The 16634-nt window shown below is 32.2% G+C and overlaps 1 protein-coding gene across 9 annotated transcripts in view; it reads left to right on the forward strand.

The window, feature by feature from the left end:
* LOC106457564 overlaps positions 1 to 14041 on the forward strand; it is a 117963-nt gene extending 103922 nt beyond the window's left edge. For all 9 annotated transcript variants that reach the window (XM_022383551.1, XM_013916996.2, XM_022383553.1 and 6 more), the window contains one exon: positions 10523 to 14041. In XM_022383551.1, the coding sequence (XP_022239259.1) occupies positions 10523 to 11563 (1041 nt within the window). In that variant the 3' untranslated portion in view covers positions 11564 to 14041. The remainder of the gene's footprint in view (positions 1 to 10522) is intronic.
* Positions 14042 to 16634: the final 2593 nt, after the last annotated feature.

The raw sequence follows: 16634 nt of genomic DNA on the forward strand, positions 1-16634 counted from the left end.
ACTTGCATTGGCTACTAAGAAAGTTAGTAGCCGGTAGTCATCGGGTTAAAGATTGGCCTATTAGTCTTATGTTAGTGGTGAGAAAGCCCGATAAAAGATGCTTAACGAAATGATTTAACAATGTTTAAAATTTTGTAGGATAGTCAAAATGAATTCATTAAGAGTGTCACAAAAAAGATTTGTTTTAAAAATGATATCTATGGGTATAGGGAATAAGTTAGCTCATTGGATTAGAAAATGTCTAGAGAGAAGAAAGGAAAGGGTTGTTATGAATGGAGTTCAATAAAACTAGATAAATGCCACAAGTGGGGGCCCCTCAGGCTCAGTGCTAGGACCTTTGCTTTTAGTGGTTTACATCAACGAATAGGTGAAGGAATAATCAATAAGTTACTTAAATTTGTGAATAATATTAGGGTCTTCAGTGTTGCTGACTGTAAAGAGGATGCTGCTGCTGCTTTACAAAGGACTTAGATGATTCTTTGAGTTTAGCGAATAAATAATAGATAGATTTAATTATGATAGATGCAAGGCAGTGACATGTAATGGGGTTTCTGTAGATCATGCAATAATAACTTGTTAATTTAATATTCCTCCAGAATAAAAAAGAACAAAAACTGGTTACTCACATTTGTAGGTGAAATCCAGCCAATGATTGTTCTTTACAAATTCTTCTGTAACAGTGTCTTAAAACCTTTCCCAACTTCTTAACTTGTGGAGTAACAAATCACAAAATCAAGAGAAGCAACACATGTGACTTGTATGTTTTGATGTTGAACTTCTGCTCATGCACTAACTGTTATGTTATTTTAATGCAGCATGACTTGCATAGTTTTACTAACAGGTGGCAGCGACATCACTACAGAAAACAGGATACTGTGAAAGTGTAAGGTTAGGCATAAAGAATTTGCGTAACATGATATTATTAAGACTAGACACGCAGATATCTTGCAGCTTGAGATGAAAATGCTGCTGCAGCACAAAACAACACAAACAAAGATAAAATAATACACAAACAAAAGAAAGAAATACTGTTTGGCACATTCTTCATGGTACAGGAATGTGTTTGCTTCAAAACTTTGTGAACCTTTGCATTGTTCTAACATGATATGAATCTTTCTATATTCACATACATTTTTTTAAAAGTAATTTGCAAGTTACACTTTGTTTCATATTATAGAGATCTTCTAGAAGTCTCCATTTTGGCACAATTTTTTGAAAGATAATTTGGACATTTCCTACTTGGTGAACCATAAATGTCAAAGAGAAACTATGAGGTCGCCATTTTGTTTGTTTTTAAAATACTCATTAATCTCCCATTTATCCTGTATAGGTCAAATATATAGAAAATGAAAATAAAACTTAGAATAAACTCTTTGACAAAGAACATAAACCCACTAGAAAGCAAGGCATACTACAATAGACCCTTTCACATACTACTAATGGTAAGTGTAAGTCAAATATATTAATAATTAGATAATGAAAACGTTTTACTATTACCAATGAGGGTGATATTATTTTTGTTTAAAATGTGTCACTATTACTGTTAGAATATGTAGCTTTGTATTTTTCTTTGAATAGGATAAACATAAAATAATATTTTGTGGTTGCCTACTGTACTCTCTAAACTTAGCTGATATGATGATGGTTTGATTTCACTTGGTGAACCTAATAAAAAAACATTAATCTTTACAAACATTGTAACTCAAAAACAAACAAACATAGAGTATGTATTAGAAACACTGTAATTTTAAACAAAGAACCAAACATCAAAAATATACTTTTACTAAACCTTAAACAATATCCAGTCATGTGACTTTTGTTTTGCACTATATATATATATATTCCTGTGTCTTAATAAATTGCTTGTACTTAATGATGACAAAATCTTCTCCAAATGTTGTACTTTTGTTACTATGTTAACCTTTTAATACAGTTTTCTTTACCAATTTGACTCATCTTTAAACAGTTTAAGATTACTGTATTTCAAAGTTATCAGATGTCTTCTCATTGAAGAAAACTACTGTAGCTTACAAATAGATGTAATTTAGCACAAAATCTATATTTTTAATCTATTATGATGTGATAGTCTAATTTTTGCTCAATCCACTCATACTTAAACATCATTTATAGCTGCGTTTTATCAGTAAATGATCAAACCACTTGGTGTGGTACCATGAATTTATCAGTATACATCATTATAACTTTGGTATTATTGTTTCATTATGTGAAGCCTGTTTTAACAGAATTCTTTCCTACAAATAGACCTTAGCTTAATGTGAATAAAACTGCCTTTAGACTGATGCTATACATGATGGCCCACATTTGGCAGCCTGGATGTTCTATACATTGTTAGACTTTGTGTTGTTTGGAAATGTTTCACTAACTGAGGGTCTTAATGCAGCAATGAAAACACATGCAAATAGATTTACACAGTTATTGTATACCTAATGTGATTTGTGTGATAGGGTGCAAAAACCTTGTTTTGTGATAACAAAGATGCTACTATATTTTTGGTGTTTTTTAAGTTTATGGACAATTTTATTTATGCTGTTATATACTATAGACACAAAATAGTCTACAGGAATATAGGCTGATTTCATTGAAAATGAGATGTACTAACAGACATCTAGAACTAATTATGAATACATTTTCAGTTTATTCTATGGAAAACTAAATTTAACATTAGATCTGTACATAAATCTGTTACACAAATAATTAGCTGCCTAATTGACATTAGTCATTTAGGCCTTTAGCACTGAATGGTAGGCATATATCAGTCTTAATTAGGTACCTATAATTGTATTAAATCATTTTTATTATGTTATAGTATTGTTCCAGATCTAGTCTATATCTAGTTAACACATTAGGCCTAAGTACTGACAGTAGATGTTTTATTTTAACATTAGTTGTGTTAGTGTCTGATTTATAGGAAATATTTAAGATTTACCTATGTATACACACCTAGAAGCCTTATAAGATATAATTTATTATGCAAAATTGTAATATCCTGATACAAATATTAGCATTTTTATTATTTTATAGCAAAACTTTCAGTATTTAACAGAGTATTTAAAAGAAAACAGCTACTTACTCAGTTAAATCACATTATCCACAGATTGAACCATAATACTTAGAATCATAACCTGATTCATATTCTGTGCTGAGAAAGAACAAAATTTTCATTGCCTATGAAAGAATAGATGTACACATTTAAGTATGTTAGAAATATCTTGTGAGTTTTATGTTGTATGATCTTTAGAAAATTTCAAATAGTTTGTCTTAGAAGAATTGCATATTTGTTTAAAAATTAACAGTTGTAACATACTTTCATTTGAATGTTCTAGAAATTACATTTAAAATGCCAGCCTTTCTAACTGTCTAGTTATCGAGCAGCTATCACCTAATATAATGCAGATATTGTTTGATAAAACTTTGCTCAATAGATCAAGGAATAAAAGTGTTGCAACATTCTTTTAGTACAGTTAATTTTGCTATGAATAAGCTGTTCTGACTTTATAATAATCAAAAAGCAATCTTACAGCATAGTGCAAACATTTCATAATCATTAATCTTAAAATCAAGTAGCTGCTGGTCTAGCAGTTAATCTCAGTTGTAGTGATCAGAAGGTTGGAGTCTCAGCCAACCATCAGAAATATTTTGCACCACTTCTCTGGATGCTTCCATATCTAACTCGTACAACCAGATAAGTATTTTTAGTATCGTCCTCATCATCAGCTGAGTTGAATGATACAAAAGAGTATTTTCATCTTCATCTAACTCGACAATTTCAACCTCTGACTCCTGATATTTTCAGTGTATGAGAGGTCCATCAGTAGCATACAATCTTAGTTTGTTAACATGCTCCATGAGCTTACACACAGCACCTAACCACTGTAACTCATTTATCAATGTACTAGTCTGTTGAATTATGAGATAAGGACCTGTTCAGCCAGAATTGATTTGCTTTCATGGCACTGGCACATACATACTACAGTCATACTTAGTCTTCATAATGAAATGTTTTTCTTAAATGCCTTATCTTAATATCTATTCTGCTGTGTGGTACCTAGCTGTTAACACAAAAACTCCTGCACATCCACCATTGCAGACCTTATCCTCACATATTCTTGTGTACACTTTGGTACATCTGTTTTAGTGGGTTGGACTATACATCATTCACAAAGAGTAGTATTTCCAGAACAGACATGAGTATGTTTAGTAAACATACAGCTGATCTATTCTGTTACATGATCGTGTTGTACAGTAAGTCTTTGTCTCAATCAATCATTCCATGATTAACAAACTCTTCAAGCATCTGCTTGATAGTTTGTATTACCTATTCTGCTAAACCATCAGACTAGGGAATGGTAAGGTGAAGGTGCATCTTTACCACATCCAACACTGTACACAACTCTTAAAACAATAGGGTATTGAAATTAGCTCCATAATCTATGTGGATTCCTTCAAGTGTGGTAGGTTAGGCTATCCAGTGTTCCACCAATGCATCAGTAACAGATTTTACTGAAGTATCTGCCAGTGGAAAATCCTTGGCCCACTTTGTGAAGTAATCAGTAATGACCAGCACATGCCAATTATCTAGTTCAGATTCTGGTAGAGGACCACAACATCCGTGCCTATTTATTGCTAAAAAGAACCAGTAATTCTTTGCTGTTTAGGGTAGCTTTTCCTCTGGGCAATGTACACAAAACATTGTTTACACTACTACTTAATGTCTCAACTTGAATGTGACAAGTAAGAATCACTCTCTACTGTTACATTCAATGAATGGACAAGGACTCAGCCAGCAACAAGACAATCTGTCTATTTCTGTGTTACGGATAGCGGACAGCGTGGTATAACAAAATTATAATTCTACAACATTGTGGTTAAATGTACAATCATCTATGCTGGAGTTTTAAAGGTAATAAATAAGCCATTTTAGTAATGCATGGTCCACCTTACTGATGAACATTCTACCATTTAAATACTGTCAGTAGTATTTGATGAAGGCCACAACCACAAGCAGTATTTTCATCTTACAGTGTCTGCATTCTAGAACCATGAGCATACGACCAATGTACATAATTATAAGTGTCCACTCCATCCTGTAACAGTAATAACACTACCCCATTTTCACTATTACTGGAATCAGTTATTGGCCAAACAGTCTGCCTTGCAAGTAGAAATCATTGCCAGTGTCATTTTCACTTCTTATTTCTTAGAAACATTCTAACTTCACAGGATGTTATGCTTTCCATATACATAATTATGAGTGTCCACTCCATCCTGTAACAGCAATAACACTACCCCATTTTCACTATTACTGGAATTAGTAATTGGCCAAACAGTCTGCCTTGCAAGTACAAATCATCCCCAGTATCATTTTCATTTCTTATTTCCTAGAAACATTCTAACTTCACAGGATGTTATGCTTTCCATAAAAATGTCTGTACTTTAAACATTTAGAACTACTAATTGAGTTTCACTCTATAATGTTTCTACATAACAATACTAAATGTTTTTTTAGTTTTTGAATACTTCTACCAACCATGTACACTTTTATTTCATGTATTATACACAATTAAAGAAAGTTAGTTTGGTGTTTTTAAATTTATACTTTTACTATAGTATTAACTGTATTACTTAAGATGATCTTTGGCCATGGGCAATATATTTAAGAAAATGGAAATGGTGCTCAACTGAATAAGCATTAGAAATATTTAGAACTTGAAAATTTTTTAACTTTTTATAAAATTTTCTAGTTAATTTCTTGAATAGTGTAAATGAAAGTTGTTACAATATGGGATTTGCACTAAATACCTGAAATTTGGTCTTTCACTGTATTAAGAAATGGAAGTTTATACTTGGATAATGGTTTGTAGTGTTAAAAAGTTTTATTGCAATTTTCAAAATTTGTCAAGGAAATAAAACATGCACATATATAAGATTTCTTCAAAGTTGCAGCTCTGCTTTCTCACTAATATAATGAGCTTGACCTCTGCATTTCTAGCCTCAAAAACACATACTTGCTGAAATTTTGCAGCCTGTTAATCATGATAAGAATACAATTTGGAATAGGTATAGGATAGTGAAATAATAATAATCAGTTTTATCAAAAATATGTGTCGGAAATGTATTGAATAATGAAACAGTACTGTACAGACATTACAAGAATTAAGGAATAGTGAGCTAGTACTATAGTATCATTTCAAGAATGTATGTTGAAATATGTTGGGAATAGTGAAATAAAAGTATAGAATTATAAAAATATGAGTGGTATACCTTACGGTTGAATAAAACCAAATTAGTACTACTTTCTAGATATACCCTTACTTGGGCAAAGTGTGAGTTCAGGTAAGTAGTAAAGAATTTAATAATATTTCATTTTAATAAAGTCTTGCATCCTTCAAGCTGATAATATTATAATTTTTAATATTTTATAATTAAAGATTGAAAAGATAATGCATCAGCCGAATAACCAAGTAATCCACAGCTGAATAGTTGATATATTTATTAAAGCAGTTTCATCAGCTTTAGGAGACGTGGTAAGCAATAGAGAGACAAGTATATATTAAGTTTTGGGGAAAGGTAAACAAGCTTCATACTGAGTAGAATGCTATAACAGTACTTTTCAAAATATCATGTAATAATTCCAGGTGTGTACTCATATTATAGTTAATCGTGTGATATTACACACAAGTAATTGGTGATTTTTATATGAAGTGCAAATTGTGTAGCATATTAATTTCATGTGGTGGCAAATAGAAACCATCTTCTTCTAATTGAAGGTGATAGTGTGTCTTCAAGTTCAAGGGTATTTACCAAGTAATAAAACATTGAGGAGCATTATTGAAAAAGGAAACTGTGGAGCATTAATGATCATTGTTCTACAAAGCTGTGCTATGCAACAGGTGAAATGACTACAATGGATAATTAAACCCTATTTAGTTGTTACTTATTTTTGTTTTCTAGATGAAGAAAATTCAACAACAATAAAATTTACCAAGAAAAACATACTTTTCTTTAAAAAAAGATCCAATTATATGAAAAGTGCAAGAGTACAATTTTCTGGTCATGCTTAACAACAAACAACAGTTTCACTGGGTACTGGATCAAAGAACATGGGGATTTACAATATCTGATTTTCATGTTAAAACATTTTCATTTAAGTTATAGTATTGATGTAATAGAGAGAGTGTTGAAAGAGCTAATAAGTATGTGAGAAATCAAAATATATTTACATAATAAGAGATAATGGGGCAAATATTATAAAAGATTCTAACATTCAAAAGATATGATGATACAAAATTATTTAAATATACCTAAAAAACAATGTGCCACTGACAACATTATCAATCTCAACAATAATAGGATACCTCCATATTGGAGGTATGTTTAAAACTGCTATAACCGAAGAAATGACAAAAAGCATAGTTTCACTCAATAATTTTGAAAGTTATTCCAACTGTGGCTACTCTTTATTGTTACTTGTTAGAGGATAACATAAGCCATTTTGGACCTGGAACCTTGGAATATAACACAAACCAAATTTTGTCATAGGTATTTTATTGGCTCTTTTTTTTCAAAGTAGCATTTTTCTTAAGAGGAACAGAACTAAGCAGTCAAGGAAGTTTGAAGAAAGCACTGACACTGTAAATTTCAGAATCAAACATGGATGAAGACAGGGGTAGTAAAAGTGACATTGATGAATCCTCACCATTATTACAAACACCTGTTAAAACTTTACAACAGGAAACCCATTATTCATTCAGGAACTGCTGCATAGAAGTATGTGCAGGGACCTATGGTATTAATGATATTAGTTAAACAGGTGATCACAAAGGAGTTTTCACCAGTGAAAGTAATTTCTCTTTATCTCTAGCACTTTTAAAATGACAAACTAACCAATTATTTTGATGGAAACAGACATTTCTAGTTCTAATTCAATTAAAATACTGTTTACAAATTCTTATCAGCATCAATGTAATCCACCTTCTGAGTTTATAGATCTAAGTGTTAAATTGAGAATATATGCAATTTGCAAAGCAAATGAAAACTATCATTTACTCCAATTAAATCAGATTTTATTATGTATACTATTCTGCCTATATGGCTTCTTCATGGTTCACACAATGCTGTTCTGTGCGAAACTTGAAGAAGCCCTAAATGCAAATGTTGAACAAATTTAATTTCCAATTTATCTGGAATAAATTTTTTGTTTTGCAAAATCTAATCAAATATTTTGTGGTGGAAACTAAACAAAGACATTTCCAATACTGTCTCAGTTAGCACTAATACTGCTATGAGTCTTGGCTAGCATAGTGTACATTTATGAGGTAAAGAGAAACTGGTTACTAATGATTGATAAATGTGTATTAATTAGAAAAAAATTAATATTAAGTTTCTTTAAAAAAGACAGATTGTTGAAGATCAGTTATTTAGTAAAATAGTGATTGAAATTAACTTAGTCTGGTGAATAATAAGATGATTGCTTAGAAAACTATAATATTCTTTTATCATATTAAAACTATTTTGTTTCAGTAAAATTTCCTTCCATGACATAAAAAAATAAGATTATATGCTTTGGAAAGTATCAGAATTACATGGATTTATGCACACAGACATAAACTATACTTTACTGATAACTGAGTTTGGTTAATAATGTTTGTAATGTTTACTAAAAATTCTATCTTCTACATTGATTGACCTTCTGCATTTCAGTTTGTTCTTTATAACTTCCTACATCCTAGTACATTTTGCAGGTTTTAAATTATGCTATTGGTGGAAATTAAAATTTAAACTATTTGTTATGAGTAGAAGCTGATATCTGGCAAAATGACCGAATCAGCCAAATACTGAACACTGACAGAATATATATCACAAACCAAGTTGTAATTACTGAATATATATAGTTCAGTCTTTCCAGTAAAAAAAAAGAATCTTTTTCTTGTGTGGAGGGATATATTTTAATGAAAAGCTCAGAAAGACTATCATTGGTGTGAATGTAAGAATAATATTTCAGCGAATATAACCAAAATTAAGTATCTAGTTTTAGTAAAGAGGTGGTGAAATATCTGTATTTCCATTGTACAACTTGTCAGTGATCACAGGTAAGTATAGTTCTGTTAGTTGTAAGTAAACTAGGCCACTTTGTTAACCCTATGTGCACGGTTGGGGGTCAAAGTGCACATGACGTCCTTTCACAGAGTGCCATTCAACATGGTATTACATATTTCATGTCAGAGTTATCAACTATTCATTTTGCCCTACATTGCTAATTTAGTGACAGTTTGTTGGTAGAGGAGAGTAAATACCTGATGCATTATAAAGGTATAGTGAAAAATTGTAGATATGCATTTTAGAGGTCCTAGAGGCTATGCAAGTTCAATATGCAAACTGTAAGAGTCTGAGTCAGGCTGATATTGGTACTTCACAGACATATCTTGAGCACAAATACTTTTTAAAACATCTGCTTTTTTGTAGGAAATAGACTTGTACCTGTTACTAAATGCTTCTCACATCTTATCTAAATACACATGATAAATTTGGAATTAGAATCATTATTCCTTCTCTAATATGAGGTCAGTCCACTATGTGCATGTATGATATGGTAACTTACAAAGTATAGATCTTGTGGTTGTATTATCGTGCTTTGATGTTAGATTTTAAGCATTTTAAGGATATTTAGTTATATTAAGTTATTATGCTTTATTTTTTAATATACAGTATATGTGTAATTTTTATTCTAAAACAAAAAGATACTATAATTTGACATTGTACCAAAATCATCATATATACAAAGCTTTAACTTGACATATTAGAAAGAACTGGCATGTGCATCAAAATGTAGAAATTCTTTACAAAAAAGTATTATTTAACTGCAAATATATGTATAGGAGATATTGAGCATTTTACTGAACAAAGAAACTTGAACTAGAAGAGCAATAAGCATCTACAAACTAGTCTGTGTGTGTTCACAGATCTCACCACCAGATGTCATAGTGTCTTTGTCATAGACATTTTTCCTTTGCATGTCATCCTCAATACTCTGACAGTGATGTACAAATTATGAATCACCCTCTGTGTGTATATTTCCAAACAGAAACTATTATTGTACTCAATAGTAAACAAAGAATCTTGAGGAGTTACAAAAATATTATGTCAATAAATTATGTTTGAAAGTAGAAAATCAAGCTTTACTGTGATATCACAATAAAGCAAAAGTTGGAATTGGATTTTTTTTTAACATTAAGAAATTTATATCCAATTGTAGATTATTTTTATTAGAAAGGTCTCATATGTGATGAAATACTATTTTTGTATTCAAAAGGAGGCATCATGAATTTTTTTTCCTCTATACATAACTTTATTCTAAGTTGACTGTGCTCTCTTCTGGTTCAACTTAAAAGTATGTGGTTGTGCCAGCACTTAACAGTGTAGTAACTTGGCAGTAGTACAACTGGTTTTCAATATAAAAGTTCATTTGCATTCTATTATACTGCTGTATATATTTTTTTTTCAGCTTTGTCCTGGTTTTGCTGAAATTCCAGATATAGACCTTTCAATTGATGCCACCCAGAGTCAGTCTCGAGACTGTGAACCCTCACCTCCACTACCTTGTCAGGAATCCACTGCAAGTTACTTCAGGAACCAACCACGAGATTGTGAATGTATTTCTCCACCATCCCATCAAAATTCCACTACTAAGTACATAAGAAGTCAATCTGAAGATGTTACATCTCCTTCACTGTCCCTTCAAAGATCTAATATGAGCCACAAAAGTCAGTTTCAAGGTTGCGAATCATCATCTCTTCAACTTAAACAGGTCTCAGATACAACTTGTTTGACAAAGACACCTGTAAGCAACAATTGTCACCAGTTTCTAGATAGAAATTTTCAATCTCCTAGGTCCAGCAGGACCCAGATCAGGCAGACTCCTCCTCGTAGTCAAACTAGTCCTTCAGTGGGATATCCAAATATTCTCAACCAAGCTTCTAGTCTTAATTCTTATCGTGGAGCTTTTGCCTCAGGAAACTTCAAAACTAAACGTAAATTTGTATCTGAAAGTGAGCTGATACAAGTGTTGGGAAACCACTGGGAAAGCAGTTTCCACAATTTAACCAATCAGTCAATCCTGACAAATCTTTTGACAGAGAATGTCCACAGAATCTATTATCATTCCAGGCAGGAGAACCATTCAGAACTCATTTTCAGTCACGTGGGAAAAAAACAACATTTATATCCTGAGAAAAACAACAGCCCAAGAAATGGGCATCTTGAGAGCAACTTTCCGCACTCCAAGTGTACTAGTAGCCACAGTTCAGATGTTGATCATAATAGTCTTAACTCCTCCGACCAAAACAGGCATCCTTCAGTAGACCTGAACAGACCAGTGTCTTTTATTAAAGCTCTAGAATTTTCTGAAACACAGGAAGGAGGAAGAGGACAAGGCACTCCACGTTTGGAACAGCGGCACCCTTTAAACAATCATCAAGAATTTCCTCAGTCAGCTGCTTCTGAACGGAACACTTTTTATGAAATGAACTATGAGATCTCTGTTTAGAACCTTACTATCTTATTCTTCCTTTCTAGCCAGCTGTGATACTTGTTGAGATCCCTCTATATAAGTAGATCTAATTAAACAGATACAGTACCTACTACACATTTGATACTATAATTATGTACTTCTACTGCACTTAGCTTGAACATGTTATCTACAGAGTAACTATGTTTTTCAATGCAGTTTATTATTTTTCTCTTGCATATTTAATCCCACAACAAACGTAATATTTAATAAAGGCTTGTATTTTTCATATAACCATGTTATTGACAAGTATTTTAACTTGTAGTGCATATGTGAATTTTTATAGCCAAAATATGATAAGTAACTGAAAGCACTAGAGAAGATGTTAAAAGTGAAACAAGTTTGAAAATTGATGCTGCTCATCTGTAAAAGTTTTAGCTCTCCTGCCTGCATACTTGCCATTGCTGTACTTTTCAGAAAAAAAACAGTTTGCTTTTTTTTGGTTTACACCAAAGTATTTTGTTTAGCATAGATAGCAGACTACTTCAATAGATTATGTCTGATTCAACATTCTAAAATAATTTATCCTTACTGTTGCAGTACAGATTATGCGTATGCTGTGGATCATGTATTCTTGTCATTTTAGTTGATATGTGATTCTCACAAATTGATCTGAGCTGACAGTATGTTTTTTGTAGCAGGTTTAATTTCTATATATTAAAGCTGTATTTACCAGGTTCTCACTTGAACAGCCTAATATTTTTTATGTTTATGAAATGTGTTCTGTATAGTAGGTGTTAATAATATATATATATAGTAACTTTTACTTGAACATTCCAAATATATCTGACATCAACATGCAAGTTTTATGTAGCCAGTATTATTATTACATTCATCAATGTGGTCCAGCAAGTTACATTTTTGTTTCAATCTGTAACTGGGCATCTAATGTTTAGTTTTATCATTTTATACAGTGTATATTTTGTTTTATTGTTTAGTTCTATTTTCCTTCTGGTTTATTCTAGCCATAAAGGGTTAACTGAAGAGCACAGAGTTTTCATTGCTAGTCATAACATCTCACATTTAATGTTTGTGATTATATATTCAGCTAATTCAGGATTTAATGTATAGTGTGAAATAGGCAAGTTATTGGTTGGATTGAAACATAAAGGCTTCTTGGTGTTAAGTTTAAAATATTAATTAGTAAGAATGCATGAGTGTAAGGCTATTTCCAGTTATATATATCATGCTTGGCATGATATTTTGTGGCTAGCATAGCCTTTTAATGCCTATAACAGTTCTAGTCTAGTGCTTTGTATGACATATATAATAGTACCATTATAGGTGTGGACTAGTACATTATCTAGATATCTTAATTGTCATAGTATATTATATGGAATACATTATAACAAATTTCATATTATGCTATGTATCAGACGTTTAAGTAACATCACAGATTTAGATTTTTATGCCATGGTGTAATGTGTAAAGAGATGTTACCTCAAAGTTCTTGATGTTGTAATATTTATAATTATAGGAAAAACTGTTCTGGCCCATTACAAATTTCAGTGTTTTTGTTTTTTATAGTAAGCTTGGACCATTGATATGTAAGTCACAGTGTTACATTTTCCACAGTTGGTATCTTTTAACAATTAAAAATATTTCTTACATAATCAAAGGATATTTTGTACATAACTGGTGCTGCACAACATGTGTTGCATTAACCAGTAAACAAGTAAGGATGTTGTGGTATTTACTACATAATAGATAATAAATATTTAACTCGCAAAATCATAGGGTCAACTTCATTTCTCTCAGTTTTATAATCAAAACTTTTACTTGTACAGATCCACCTAAAATGTCCTTATACATTTATTCATCTAAATATTTAGTGTAAAGCTCAGTGATTTAACAATGATTTTATTTAATTGGTGTATCAGTTTGTTAAATTATTCTTAAATATTGTTGTGATATTGCTTAGAAACATGTTAATAGAGTGTTGATAATCCAGCCAATTGTCAGAAAAGCCAAAGGTGTGTTAGACTACTTAAAATTGACCAAATTTCCTCCAGACACTATAGTGTACCTGATGTTAATTTACTTCAGGTGGAGATAGATATCAGTTTATTTCCATCTCAAAAATCCTTACAAAAGCTTTTGATGAAGTTTATTAACTTATTTGACAAAGTCAGTTTTAGAAGTGGCGATATTATTTGATTATATATGTACCTTTATAACAAGTGCTAAAATAATTGGAATGAAAAAATAGCTAATAGACAAAATCTATTATGAAAAGATTTACTTAGTACTCAACACAGTACAATTTAGTGCCAAGAGTCAAACTCATAATAGTATTGATAATGTGTAGTTAGAAGTGAAAGGTGTATGTCCTGTTATATGATTGTCACCAATATATGTATGTTTATGAGGAGTGTATTGGTTTGTTTATTGCCTGAGTCACCCTGTATGTTGTTAATTCTGTATACGTGTTATGTAAATAAAATAATTTTGATGCAACATTGGACCTTACAACAATTTTATGTTCCATGAAAGTTCTTTGGTTTGCAACTTCATCTCAGCACATAATAATTCTGATGTCTATTCATTAAAAAAAAAACTTTTCTGTCCATATATAGCTCAGAAAGCGGGTGATGCTACTTCATTCATTCATTTCTTAACCAACTGACCACCATAAATGTTAATAAAATTGTTAATCTACATTTGAGCTGAATATCAGAGCAGTCAGACTACTACTTTAATGGCATTTTTTATCTGACTCTTCATGGTATGCCAGATATGTACTTCCAGCATATTCCTTCTCAACAGTTGAGTTGAGATAGTTTGACAGGGTTCTCAACATGAAATGCAACCTGCTCATCTGACTTTAATTCCCAAGGAAACCAGTTCTTAAGAAGCTCATGACTGATATAGAGTTGAAGTTTGTCAACATGTTGATGTGCCTATGAGCTTCCTGCAACTGCTGTAACTAAAACTTTACCTTGTTGAGCTGTTGACGTATATACCGTCCAGCCATACATTTACCACAGCTAAACCTAGCCACAAGATTCCACTTTTTTGTTTGGTTACTGCTTTGTCATGGAATCTCATGACATACAGCAAGTTAACCTAGCTACTATGCAGCAACACCCCTAATTTCTGTGAACAAATTGGTTAGTACATCTGCACTAGGTAAATGGTCTACATTAGATTTAATCATCAGGAGATTTGGAGAACAAACAGCAGATTGTTACTCAATTACCATCATGACCTGTAGTAGGTTCACAAATGTAGCAAGCATATAGCTGACAGTTTGTACTGTCCATTCAGTCAGACCATCATATTGAGGATGGTATGGTGAAATACATTTTTCATCACAGCTAACACCCAACATGTGACACAACAGATAACTAGCTTTTGAGATTGACTTATTTATATATGTATTTCTCACCAGCTTTTCAATGATGTTTTCCATTGTTCAGCCAATATATCAGTGATGGACTATGCTAATGTATCAACCAATGAATAAGCTTTGGCCACTTGATGAATTATTTGATAATGACCAGCACATAACAATTAATATTTGTTTAGAATTAAGGGCTCATTACATCTATAGGAGAACCTCTAGTTCTCTGCTGGAGTTTTCATTACCGTAGTCTCTTTCCCCCACCCCAACCCCTGGTAGTGTATGTTCCATAGTGTAGATAAAGTTATTAAACATCTATATGCAAATACAGCCAGAATATTTGCTTCTGTTCATTCTCATTGGTGTGTTACCTGATTTCCTTCAGTCTTTTCATTATGTAAAGTCTAAAGCATATATTTTTTTTTAAACCTTTGAAAATTACTAGTTGTAATGCAGATCAATACCACATCTTAATGTATCATAACAATAGTACAACACACCATTCTGCTGTCATAACTGACTAGATAAATGCCAGATTGTGTATGCATCAGCACTAAGTTCAACAGCTTGTGACAACAATGTACACTTTACTGTGTGACAAGTAGTACCAAAGTTATTTCTGGGTTCTTTACTTAGTTCTCTTCCCAAAGTCGGTGATTGGTCATTTGTGTTGGCCATCCACAAGCAGAATTGTCACCACTTGTATGGTTTGTCATCACTCCCACTATAATGGCTATAGCTACTGCACAGTATACAGGATCTCGACATCCTTTGTTCTATTAGTGAGATAATCCATTTACATTTCAATACTTCACATCCAGGCGATGTTGTGCAGCGTGGTATTGTTGCGTCTGTGTTCGTTTGTTAATTTTTCGTAGAAATTCTTTCCGAAGAACTTCAGCGATACAAGTCCTTTCTTAAATAAAACTAATTTATTCTTTCTCAATACAACTTTGCAATACACTTAATTTCCACAGTCACTTTAACTTAAACACACACTATAATTCAAAACGATTTACACACTTTACTTATGGCTTGACTCGATTATCTGTCTCTATATCTATCTGTCTGCAATTATCTCTCCCATTTTATTTGCCAGTCTTATATATACAAAATAGAGGGCGTCTCAAGCCTTCAGGAACTTTCTAGATACTCATTATGTGTTACCAGAGTCACGTGATTTCCGCTGTTGTAACACTGCCCCTTCCTTAGTATTGTTCATCCCGAACAATAGACACTTAAATTAAAACAATAGATAATTAAAAATAACTTAATTAAATGTACAGAATTCACAAACACAAAATTAAAATTCAACAAGGTCTCTTAAATTTACGGGACGTATCTTCTTCCGTACTGGTCTCTGTCTCGTTGGCTTCTGCTTCACATAAAATTCATCTGCTCCATCAGGAAATGTCCTATTATCGATAATAGTTACATCAGTGGTAGTAACTTCATCAAGGACTTCACTGTTTCCCTTCTCAAAACCGAGTACAGTTTCTTCTTCGACAGTGGCTTTTCCAGGTGACACATCTTCAGCGGTGCCTTTTGTTCAGTTGTTCACTTCGTTCCAACTGAAATGTCCTGGACTGTGATAATGCCAAAGCTTGTTGGCATGCAACACTTTTGGCTTACCTTGCTGACCACATTTTATTCGGAAAGTCACGTCTGAGAGACGATCCACTATGTCATATGGGCCTTCCCATGGAG

The sequence above is a fragment of the Limulus polyphemus genome, unplaced genomic scaffold (genome assembly GCF_000517525.1).
Source record: "Limulus polyphemus unplaced genomic scaffold, Limulus_polyphemus-2.1.2 Scaffold346, whole genome shotgun sequence".
NCBI classification, from domain to species: domain Eukaryota; kingdom Metazoa; phylum Arthropoda; class Merostomata; order Xiphosura; family Limulidae; genus Limulus; species Limulus polyphemus.